Source organism: Vespa mandarinia, chromosome 2 (genome assembly GCF_050613455.1).
Source record: "Vespa mandarinia isolate Hongniang chromosome 2, ASM5061345v1, whole genome shotgun sequence".
NCBI lineage: Eukaryota > Metazoa > Arthropoda > Insecta > Hymenoptera > Vespidae > Vespa > Vespa mandarinia.
The window spans coordinates 7,947,252-7,959,914 of record NC_140811.1 but is presented as its reverse complement, the minus strand read 5'-3'; the positions used below and the strand labels follow the sequence as shown (position 1 = coordinate 7,959,914).

Below are 12,663 nucleotides of genomic sequence, written 5' to 3'. Positions count from 1 at the left end.
CAGTAAAACTGTTATACCGAAAATCGAATATTACCATGACATCATATTTGTTCGTAATAAGGTAAAGAAATCGTAAATCGTATAGAGGGCGTTGAAAAGAAAATGTAGAATACGTTATAAAAAAAATATAAGATTTTTAATTTTTATGAAAACTATGTATTAATATATTTTATCAAAATTATCTTTTTATACAACAATTGATAATGCAAATTACAGTAAAACTGTTATACCGACAATCGAATATTACCGACATGACATCACATTTGTTCGTAATAGAAGTAAAGAAGCCGTGAATCGTGTAGAGGGCATTGAAAAGAAGATCACTAAAGTTTAAGAATCTCATATAGATCTATCGATCTATGCACCATCAGAGTGATCATAGATCATCTGTACGATATCGTTTATAATCAAGATGAAATCTTATGATATTTAAACGACTGCATATCAAATGCATCGCTATTACCCAATTGATTTTTTTCTTACATTAAGAAAGTTAAAGAGAAGAAAAATGCATAAAAAAGTGCGGTTTGTCTTTAGCGAGAAGATGGCGCCGCTTGTATCTCACGAAAGTGTCATCGAAAGTGCCAACGTCGCGGCGAACGCCTTGTCGGTCGTAGATTCGCATGAAACTTTTTGGTACGTGGTTTCGCGTTTTCGTTGTATTCGTGTTAAGATAGTCATATATTCAGTTCGATTTCTCTCTCTTTCTTACTGTCTGATAAAACGCAAGGCATTGATTTTCCGTATGGTTTGTGTGTTCGCCGATATGCGACGTTGAAAAGACGCTCTCTCGCTCGCACGTCGACGTCGACGACGACGACGACGACGTCCGATGTCAAGCGGTCGGAACAACGGAAGAACGTTATCTCGGAGAATCATATGACTCGTTCGCACGTGACTTTATTTACAGTTTACTTACACTCGTGAACATGCATGGTGCAGTTTCTTGTGACATGATAGGCAGTAAATATAAAGTTAGCGTGCAATGCGGTAAGGACGGGCGGGAGGTCTTAGTTCCTTATAATGTCTTTGCTCGATAAATTGCATCCTTTAAGGAAAAATTACAAGGACGGTATAAATTCGTCTACCGAATCTAGTGGTGGCACAACGACGACGACGACGACGACGACAACGACGGCGACGTCGAAGAAGAAGAGCGACGATAGGTAAAAGAAAATTCATTTACTTCCATATCTATACTAATTCCATTTATCATTTTTTTCGTTACAACTTTTCAAATTTCAATTTTCAAATTTTTTTCGAAATTATCAATGACTAAAGAAAAGAAAAAATAAATAAATAAATAAATAAAAAAGCCTTCATTTAAACTTCGATTTTTACTTCGTTGATTTTTTTTTATTTTTTTATTTTTTTTTTATTCTACTATTGTACTTCATGAAATTCACACTCATAACTAATATTGAAAGTATTACAAAAATTAGAATTAAATTACTTAAATCGAATCGAATTGAAAGTAGCCTAACCTACTCCGATCGACGACTTATTCGAGACCTTTTAATCGCATTGAAGCGCGCGTTACCATCGCTTATGTCGATGAACCTTCGCGGCTCAAAACGCGGTATCTTGATCGCTATCCAACGTAAATTTCACTACGAACAGCTGTTAACTTTCGACACGATGACGACGTGCGCGTGTATGTATATTATATAGTATTATTATTAAAATACATTATTTGTGCGCACACACGTGTGTGTATGTGTACGTACATATATATGTACGAATTACACGTGCATACGTTAAATATATATTAACGACGTCGAGAACATGTCACTCACAATGTGAAGATTATTTCGTAATTTGTTTTGTGTGCTTCTTATGATTCGTCGATATTTTCTTGAAATCTTTTTTCTCTTTTTTCTTTCATTTTCTTTTTCTTTTTTTATTCGAAATTTCCGCCCCACGATGGACGAGTTCATCAAACACAAATTCCTATAGAGGACTCATACTACATTTTTTATTTTACATTTATATAGACAAATAATCTGTTTGTTTTTTTTTCTTCTTCTTTCTTATCTTTTTTTACAGGGAACCAACATTATGTCTTGGTACAGACCAAGTACGGATTCTACTATTTCAAGAATGCGAATGGCGAGGTAGAAGAGTACTCTTTGATTCTCTGAGACTGGAGAATCGTCGTCGTAAAAATGAAAGCTCTACGATTGGCACGGTAAAAGAGAAAAGAATAAAAAGAAAGGAGAGAGAGAGAGAAAGAGAGAGACAGAAAGGAAATAGAATTGATAGATTTATATGAAAAATTAAAAATCGTCGTTTATTCGAATCACGTATTGTTACGTCGAAACGTTCGAATACACCTATAATTACCTGCAAAAGAGCCAATGAATAACGGACGAAAGAATCATTAGTATATACATATGCAAAAGATATTTCACGCTAGTATTTCTATTCTCTTTGAAATGAACAGTAAAATTATCGACAATTATATCGATATATACATTATGGACGAATAACGAAAAAATCTTTCGCATTTTTTATGTATAATATTATATTAAATATATATTGAAATTACAATTGAAAAATATTTATTTCAAATGATACTAAACTGAAAATAATTAATTGATTCACTTTTTTTGTTTGTTGGAATACGGTTTATTGGTTAAAAAATATTTATTTTAAGTGATTAATTCACGTTTAAATTAGAAACAATTAGAAATAATTTATTAGCTCACGTTTTTGTTTATTTGTTGTAATATTATTCATTGGTTAAACAATAGGCATGTGATGACTTAAAAATATGTAACATAAAAAAAATAGTTGGATAAAGAGTTGCATTAGGAATAAAATATCTGATAACTCAATGTGTTAAAGTATATCTCATATGTATTTAAGAAACAAGTAGAAGAAATTTGATCATATGTACATATATTTAATAGAAAAAAGGAATACATCAAATTGATCATATAAATATATAATGGAAAAAAGGAATTTATATTAAGTTGAACATATGTTCTACTACATATAATAGAAAAAAGAAATTTTTTTGTTATCAAATTGTTCATATGTATTCATAATAAAAAAAGTCATATTGTATTTTGAGAAAATATGCGTTGAAATTTTAAATAGAGATTTTTACAAAAAGTCATTCTGACTGGTTTGTATATATCTGATATTAATACTTAAGTATGCAGGAATACACATAAAAAATGAAAAAAGAGAAAGAAAAAAAATGAAAGAAAAAAAAAACGAAGAATCATGCTTGCTCGACAGTTTTCGCTACTTGTTAATTAAATACAATTGAAAATATACTCTGGAACGTCTTGAATAATACTTAGCCGTAGTCGTACTACATACATATTTATATTTATAGAGCAGATTCGCGTAACACTAGAAAAGTGCGCGATTTTCATAGAGCTTTATAGGACCTGTATACATTTTTCAAACGATTTGTCTGAAGAAGCTCGCACGCTTCTAAGATTTCTGTTTCCTTGGCCTTTTGCCACAAACACACATGGGAGGGATTTTAATACACGCATACGTACGATTGCAATCACGTTACTCGCAGGAGTAAAGTTGAAATGCTCGTTTAGAATCTAACGTGGGTTGTTCGTTCATTGATAGAATTAAAAACGTTTTGAAATTGTAGAGATCGATCAATGCTTTTGCGTGCGCATACGCACTCGCACGCGTATGTATGTACGTATATATATAAGTACGTATGTACATATGTATGTATGTATGTATGTACGTATGTAAGTATGTATGTATTAATGAATTCAGGTTACATCTCATAAATATCTACGAACAGGAATAATCATCTTTTTATCAAATGGCTTTTGTTTCTCTCTCTCTCTCTCTCTCTCTCTCTCTCTCTCTCTCTCTCTCTCTCTCTCTCCCTCTCTCTCTCTCTCTCTCTCTCTCTCTCTCTCTCTCTCTCTCTCTCTCTCTCTCTCTCTCTCTCTCTCTCTCTCTCTCTCTCTCTCTCTCTCTCTCTCTCTCTCTCTCTCTCTCTCTCTATCTCTTTCTCTCTTTTTTTCATGTTCTCGAATCTTTAACTTTTTGCGTCTTTTATCAACAAAGATTAAACATAGCCAATGAGAAGAGCTCTTGATTATCCCCGCGAAATACAAATAATATCGTTTCGTTGTCCTTATCTTTCTTTTTTTTTTTCATTTTTTTTTGTTTTTTAGAAAAAAAAAACAGCTGAGGATGCTACAAGTTCTTTAAGTGAAATGGTATTTGGCACTGTTGCAATGACATATAAAGGATCGTCGTTTAAGGTATTTCAAAGAAAAAATAAGTCGCAATCGTTGATTTGACATCTTGTGATTGAATTTTTTAATAATCGTTAAGAATTCTCTTAATAATAAATATGTAATTTTTTTCATATTGTATTGTTATTATCGTTATTTGAAGGTCCATTCGATGAAATCTCCAGCGTGCATCATGTGTACTAAAGTTTTTCCTGTTACGGAACACAGTACGTACAAGCAAAAGTAAGGACGTTTTGCTTTATAACAGTGCGAGCATCCTATTTTATTAATAGTTTACAATGCCGACTGACATAACGTTCATTTACGCGCAGTGAAAGGCTCTCGAACGGTACACTAACGCGTTGTTCTACGCACGTGGATTCCAATACCAGCAATAGTAGCATACGAACTTCTTGTGAGTATTGTAAATAAAAATAAATCTCTTAGGTCTCGTGATAGAAACGTGTTGTTAAAACAGGAACATTAACAAAATGTGCTCTTTAATGTGAACGCCAGTTTCGAATGTCTTAATAGAAATTCTGTAACAGACATTATGCAAACATTGCAGTTTCTCGTCCAAGTTCTGGAAATATGTCTTCGAATGATTTATTTCTGGATCCACGAAAAAATTCATCTTGTTCGAGCAACAGCAGTGTTTGGGACGTGGACGCACAACCACAAATGGGGGGAAGTAAGTTTGTTGGGTCACGTTTGATTCGTGAAATTTTCATTATTCCATGGATTTGTAAAGTTAACTTTATTTTAGGCTCACAATCGTTAGAGAGTAGTGGCTCGTCCGGTGTAGGAAGTAATTTATCGAGCTTACGTCGAAGATGGTTGAGGGCAGTCTCAACTTCTTTAAGTCGATCAGATTCCGATGATATATTTGGTATACAACAGTATCGCGAGAATAGCAACGAGGGTGGTGAGAAACATTATAGAAGCAGGCTTGGATTAATGATGCTAGTTCGTTTGACGCAAGGACAAGAAAGGTGACTTGTTTTGTTCCTTTTTCTGTTTTTTTCTTTCTTTCTGGTTTTTTTTTTATCGATTAAATCTCGCGCTAAATTCATATGACTTTAATCATGTTGTATTTCTTATACGATTTTCTAGGAGAATAGAAACGAGATTATTAGAGCATATGACTCTTCTAGAAGGCATGTTGGATCGTTTACGATATTTTTGTATCGAATCTGCTGGCTTAAAAAATAAAAATAGTTATAAAGGAATGGATTCGGCAGATAGAATGTACCGAGCTTCTTATCGTTTTGTCATTTCACTCTTACGGCTACTAATGAATGCGAATAGTTTCCGACCTCCTTTACTGTGGCACGATGTACTACTTAATTCTGTGATAACGTTAGAAATGAATTCAAACATTTTGCATCGTGGTTTACAGCAGATGTGTCAGTTACTCGACGACGTTGACACGAAGTCGACGAATTTGTACGTATTTGTAAAAAAATCAAATCGATTTTAATTCGTTCTTTCCGTCCTTACGTTCATTTATGTTTTAGTTTCTTGAGTACTGTCATGACTGCAGTACTGATGTATCATCTTGGTTGGGTTTATACTATACTTCCTGCTAACGATCGACAAATGGTAATAAATCGAATTTTGAATGGGATTATTTACGATAAATGTAATCGATAATAGCGATTTAATATTTCAGATGGAAAATTTGGATCGATGGTATCCTTGTAATCCCCTGTGGGCTCAATTAGGCGATTTGTACGGCGCTGTGGGGAATCCAGTAAAAGTAACACACACACTCGTAGTCGGTGATTCACGTAAGGCCGACTTAATCAATTCTGTTTTATATTTTCTATCTTACTTCATCCGTAGCGGAATTGTGCAGAAACAACGAGAATATCGATGTGCAATACAAGAAGACATTCGGGAAGCGACCAATCTTTTGGAGCAAATGCAAATTAAACGGCCATATTTGTTTGACTATACAAAGCCGAGAAATATTTCTAACGATCAGAATCATGCTGTGACGATTAGACGCGAATCGTTAGTGCCAATTCGTAAGGAAATGCAAACGGAAACACAAGTTCGTATGAATGATTGTGCGACAGGAAGTGATGTAAGTGAGGAACATACAAGAACGGAATGCATTAGAGAACGATCGAGGTCAGGCGAAATGTCAAGGCGTACGCTTAAACGTAGTACCACTATGAAAGTTGCCCTTGATCGATACATGTTAAAAGCAGATGAACCTTTTGTCAATTCAACATCAAGATCGATGATATCGATAATTCAAGATGATAAGGAGGACAATGAGGAGAAGCCAATTTCGATGAATGTTAATAAAAATAGCACGCAGAGTAAAGTGAAAATAGTGGTAAGCGAGATAGGCTCGGAAGAGGTCGAAGAGCCGAAAGGAAACGTTCAATGTCAGGCACAATTTCAAATGCAAAATGTTGGGAAAAAAATGGAGGAAGACGAAGCCGACAAAACGTTAGTATCATCTAAACGAGTTTCTTTAGAACAGGAATGTAAAAGTAAGGTCGATTATGTCAACAAGTCGCATTCAACAAGTCAATCAGATCTTCGTACATTGAACGATACAAGTTTTAGCGAGGAAAATAAACATCAGCAAGTGTATTTCATGCTCGGTTGCGAAGAAAAACCGAGCAAGTATTTGTCACGCCCACGACTTGGTTACAATTGTCAATGTTCGTATATGTTTACAACAGTGCCAAGCACATCTGCTCAATTACCTGAAGGTGTATTGAGAAAAATAATCCAAAGAAATTTTCCCGAATCATCAAAAAGTATGCAGGCTTCGCCTGGTGCCATGTCGAGTATGGAATCGAATTTAGAATCGAAACCTACGCGTATTTGTCCTAGATGTCAAAATCAAAGTTATGCATCTTCACAAACTTATAAGGGTATGAAAGAATTATTAGAAACGCCGACGAACGCTACTGAGGTATTACGAACATGCGTTAATGCTGATAGAACAGTTGGTATGTCTCGGTCTAATAGTTTAGAGGCATTGATGGAAGCCAACAGTGTTATCGAATTACCTATGCCACGGTGAGTTATTTCCTCAACGTATAACTTTTGACATTTTGATCAAAATATAACTTGGCCAAAGTCTCCGATAGTGATACAACTTGGAACTTGACCGAATATCTCATTAATTTCTATTTAAAACTTCACAAATAACTGCTCTTTTGTTTCTAGGTCGAAGCTAGTCTCTCCTAAAAAAATCAATCCTAATGAAGAAACCGGATTTACAAAAACTCTTTTACAAACTAGACTACCAAATACCAGGACAACTACTAGCAGTAATTGGGGTACGAATTATACTTGGGGTCTGGTAGTACAAGGCTTAGTAAAGAAAGATAAAAAGAGACGAAAACGTCGAAAGGATAAAAACGAAGAACGAACTGTCGAATCTGATATAGAAGAAGATTGGTGGTGCTGCGTACGAGAGGAAGTTGCCGCTGGAGTACGTTTTCCCACGATCGATCAACCTGTAGCTGAAGCTGTCTGTATTCTAGCAGATCTAGATACATGGCACGTAGGAATTTTATCAAATAACACGTCATTGGAAAGTCCACCGTTACCGGTTGGCATGTCACGTCTCGTTGCCAATATGTTGGAAGCATTTGCCTATGTTTGGCGCAAATATCATTCTCCCTTACACGTAAGAATAATTTATAGAAGAATTAACGAGTTTATTATCTTAAAATTATAAAATATATTTGATATATATGAAATTGATTGAAAATAGTCAATGTTTTAAGAATAAATTTATTATGAAATTTCTCATAATATCTCAATAAATGTCTCATAAATTAATATAAAGATGAATTTTATAGTGTGTGGATATCTTGGAATCAAAATTGAGGGAAATGTGGTTAAGAAGCGAGGCACTTGCCGAGATGTTAATGGCAGCGGATGTATGTGACGTTAGTGTCACAGCTTTAACCAACGCTCTTGATCTCGATGCCGCTGATATTCCTCTTTTACTGGCAGTAGCAACCACTCATTCACCGGAAATCGCGCAACGATTTGGTCTCACGCTCGTTTAACACACGTCCTTTCGTTACATATCGACATTATATTGTCCTTTGTACTCTTATAACGAAAATAGATAAAATCATTGTTTCGTGCGATGAACCTCGTCAGATATTTATACTTATTGTCATAAAAGATAGTCAATGGGATTCATTTTTATTTTACGAAAATATATTTTTTTAGATATATTTTTTTTTCTTTTCTCTTTGCTAGCAACATAATATTCCAAGACACATAGTTATAAATTTGGATTATAAGTCGTCACGCGCATAAGTATGATTTTTAAACGAAATAAATGTATTATTTAAAAAGCGAATTGTTCATAATGTTAATTGTTATTGTTTAAGAAGATCGAACAGAGGAGAAATGATTTTGATAAATTATTTATCTTTCGATAATGGATATCGAACGATGTAACATTTTAATAATAGAATAATCGGCGTGTGTTTGTATTCGCCGTAAAGTAATATTATTAAATGCGTGATCAAAAAAACTGCAGTTGTATTTAATATAATATTTAAGTCCTCCTTGTAATTAACTAGATTTAATTAAGGTAATACAATTACAGATGATATTTTTCAATATATTTATTCAATGCATTCTATGTTTTCAATGGTTAAAAAAAAAAACATCAACGATAAAAGTTAACGTTGCATATTTCATTGTAATACTCACTTGAGGAGTATTCCAAGTTTCTAAATTCCATTCGTGTAACCTTGCAAAATAGGAAGCACTTCATTTAGCAGCAATTTTAAATTTCTAAATAGAAATTATGGAGATTTGCCCTCCCGACCCGTGAGCCACTAGTAACTCATTAAAGTTATAAGTACAAATATTTAGTCTGATACACATTTTTTCTCCTTCTATATATATGCGTATATTAACAATGTATATTAACAAGATCGTGTAAAAGCTAATTCGAAATAAATATTTAGAACTGTACTTTTATCATAGAGTTAAAGAAAGGCGTCCGGTGTCGATTATAGAAGCAAAGAATAAAATTCGAGTAAGTAGTAAATCTTTGTAAAAAATATACTTAATCTCTTCTCGATCGCATCATCGTAGTAAGCTGATCTATTCTTAGCTGGATCACGATGAATGCTGCAATTGTTGTTGCTGCTGCATACCACAACCCACTGCTTTCGTGAGTACAAATTATACTATCGGCATAACTCATCGTATGATCTTGCTACATTATTATATACATATGTTAAACAATTACAGAGAAATAGAAATATTTAAAAAAGGATAATATCAAATTTATTGTAGGAATATGTTCAACCGGAAGTACCGAAATCCTTTCGACCAATTCGAGTTAGTGTCAATGATGAATTCTTTAACGAATACTTACAAAAACAAAAAAATTATCATTTTAATTTTGTAGTATTATTGGAAACCGGATGTTCCAATGGAAGATAACACAACTTATCGATATTCGTATTGGGACGGGCCTCGTTCACTTGTTGAACCCATAAAACCAAAAGATTGGTTAACTGTTGGTGATGGCTGTATAACCGACGAAACAACCCATAAAGTTAATATTTTTCTTTTCCATTGATTAAAAAAAAAAATAGGTTTCAAATTTTCTTATTACTACATTGATATGTTAGCTGAGTTACTTGGGTAATTGGTGCGTTAAAACGGAACCATCCATTACACCCTGCGATAAGCAATGGCTTGGTAGAGGTCCTATGCAAGATGAAACTACTCAAAAACATGATTATACGTGGAAATCGATAATACCACCAGAAAGTATTAAGGCAAGAAACAGTTTGTATCTTCCTTGCGCTTCCCTTTCTGGTAAGTTTTAATTAAATTATTAATATCAATTCAAACAGTAATTAATGAAAATTTCTAATAATTAATATATAGATGACACGACTTATCGATTAAGCTATTTCCCTTCTGCTTGTTATCTTCCTACGGAATCTTATGCACCTAAAAGAGATTATTGCAAACCGGAAGTACCAATGGATGATTGCACGACATATAGGTTGAGCTATTGGTCAAATGAACCACCAACAAAGGTACTTTTGTGAATAACATTAAATTTTTTATCCTTAAATGAAAAATATTTGCTTTTAATTATTATATTGGTATTTCAGGAAGATCAACCTTGGCGAAAGAAGAGAGAATATCATCAGCCAGTTAATACTATGGAAAATTGTACGACGTATAGACTGAGCTATTGGCCACATTGTGAAAAACCTCGACCACCTTTTATCATACAGGATACAGAAAATATACTCAATGCAGGTTAGTATATGGAAAATGAATATTTGAGAATATTGATTAATTTTATCATCGTCAAAAAAAATGTTGTTTTCTCGTAACACAGATTGTTGCTTCAACGATAACACGACTTATCAATTGAGTTACTTTAATTGTGGAGGTGAGAAAAGTGATCCAATAAAATCACCGGAAAACATTTGTGTGTCGTCTTGTCCACTTTCTCACGATACCATTCATAGAGTAATAATTATACGTTAATAATAAGTTCCATGTGATTTAGTTTTTATAGAATTGATTATTAATAACTATGCATTTAGTTGAGCTTTCTAGGAAATTGGTGTGTTACACCCGAAAAATCTATAACACCATGTGATAGACAATTATTAGGGAGAGGACCTATGCAAGATGAGACAACACAAAAACATGATTACACTTGGCGACAGTGTATACCTCCGTCAGAAATACGACCAGAAGATAATCTTATGTGTGCTCCAATGCCATTAGAATGTGAGCTTGAGTCATAACTTCATTATCATCTATTCTTTGTTTGAAATTAAATTGACATTCGATAAACTTTCTTATAGGTTGTACTACTCATAAATTGTCATACATACCAAACAATCATATGGCATTGTTACGAAACAATTCGTACGCTCCACACCGTCTATATCAACGGTCAAATTTACCAATGGAATCAGAGACTACCATGCGTTTGAGTTATCAACCAGTTGAACCTGTGGTTCCAGTATCTAAACCTTGGAGCAAAATGCCATTATATCATTCAGCGATTACTCCTATAGATGACAATACAACGTATAATCTGAGGTACCTGTTAATTTATTCTATAGCTTCCGGGAATTTTTTTTTATTCGTATTCTAATAGCTTCATTCAACGTATACATTATTTTACATATCAGCTACATACCACCTGGAACTCTGGTACCATTGTCATCATGTCATGCACCTTGCTCTACGTCAAATAATTGTGCTGGTAAGTACTTATGTTATTTAAATTTTTGAATGCTTCAACATGAGCTTTTTCCCATTTTTTAGTACCATCATGTCAACCGTGTCAACCGTGTCAACCGTGTCAAGTTTGTCCTGCGTCATAGGTGAACGTACTCTTATCTCGTCTCGTGATATCAACAGAAGAAAATAAAATGTCAACTTTTACAGAGTAATAAAGAAGAAAAAGAATTTAGGTACAGACTAAAAGATTTTAGGTCATTTATTCGTGAGAATTGTAAGCATTCGATCTATATTTATATCGATCATCTCATAGGATCGATAATTTTTTTTTGTGATTTCTTCGGTGAAAGCTGGACACATTAAATCATTTATCAACTCGAGAAGATTCATAAAGACATCAAGTTTGATATTTAAAAAAAATTTCTTAGAATGAAGAGCCGAATTTGTGGAACGATTGATATCCAGGAACAAGTAAGAAAATATCTTGTGAAAGTGTTTAACATATCTATGCGTTTGCGCAAGAATTAGGGTGTATACGGGTGACAGTGACATGAAAAAAAAAAAAAAAAGAAAGGAGGAAAGTAAGAAAAAGGTAATGTTACTTTCGCGATGATGCGAATAACGATGTTAACAGCTACGTGCATATATAAATAATATTTCAAGCTATTTGAGTTAATCTTTGGGAAACAAATTCATTCCGAAGTAGAATTGCGTAACGATTACTTAATTTCACATTATGAACTAACTCGAACGATCGTGGAAAATGGAAAATCAATTGCCGAGATATAATTTGAAACGTATAAGTATCTTCTCCAAATAAAGAAACGTAAAGCGCTAGTTGGTAATTACATAAATAGTTTCCGTGTGCTATTTACATATTGAAAATTTGTCGATTACGACACAATAAAGAAAGACTTGGATATTCAATGTGTAACGTTATCTCAAAAAGAGATGAAAGTATATCATCGGCATACTTTCATAATAAACGGAAATAAAGCATGAGTTCGAGAGAACCAAAGAGATTAATTCGTTCAACATAAGCTTCGAACTATGTCTAAGGTCATCGGCGGTATCTCTTCGTGTCTAGCTTCTTCAGGTAACTAGGTTCGATCTCGCAGGAAGCGACGCTCCCACATACACAAACACAAACAGACACCGAACATATACCTACGTTACATACTAATACTTCGGTATAAAC

At 33.8% G+C, this 12,663-nt stretch overlaps 2 protein-coding genes across 2 annotated transcripts; both read left to right on the top strand.

Annotated features, from left to right (window-relative positions):
* The first annotated feature begins 491 nt into the window (after positions 1–491).
* LOC118439702 (folliculin-interacting protein 1) lies at positions 492–8,701 on the top strand. The gene is made up of 12 exons (XM_035861663.2): positions 492–1,166; positions 2,047–2,188; positions 4,167–4,256; positions 4,393–4,472; positions 4,562–4,644; positions 4,798–4,920; positions 4,996–5,221; positions 5,343–5,675; positions 5,747–5,831; positions 5,902–7,274; positions 7,425–7,890; positions 8,066–8,701. Exons 1-12 carry the CDS (start codon positions 1,024–1,026, stop codon positions 8,276–8,278), a joined length of 3,357 nt encoding a protein of 1,118 aa, XP_035717556.2. The 5' UTR covers positions 492–1,023; the 3' UTR covers positions 8,279–8,701.
* On the top strand, positions 8,662–12,591 carry LOC118451554 (uncharacterized). The gene is made up of 14 exons (XM_085655179.1): positions 8,662–8,677; positions 8,807–8,817; positions 9,178–9,270; positions 9,349–9,408; positions 9,534–9,578; positions 9,649–9,798; positions 9,875–10,064; positions 10,137–10,291; positions 10,370–10,520; positions 10,603–10,736; positions 10,814–11,003; positions 11,081–11,321; positions 11,414–11,487; positions 11,550–12,591. Exons 1-14 carry the CDS (start codon positions 8,662–8,664, stop codon positions 11,606–11,608), a joined length of 1,569 nt encoding a protein of 522 aa, XP_085511305.1. The 3' UTR covers positions 11,609–12,591.
* The last annotated feature ends 72 nt before the right edge of the window (positions 12,592–12,663 follow it).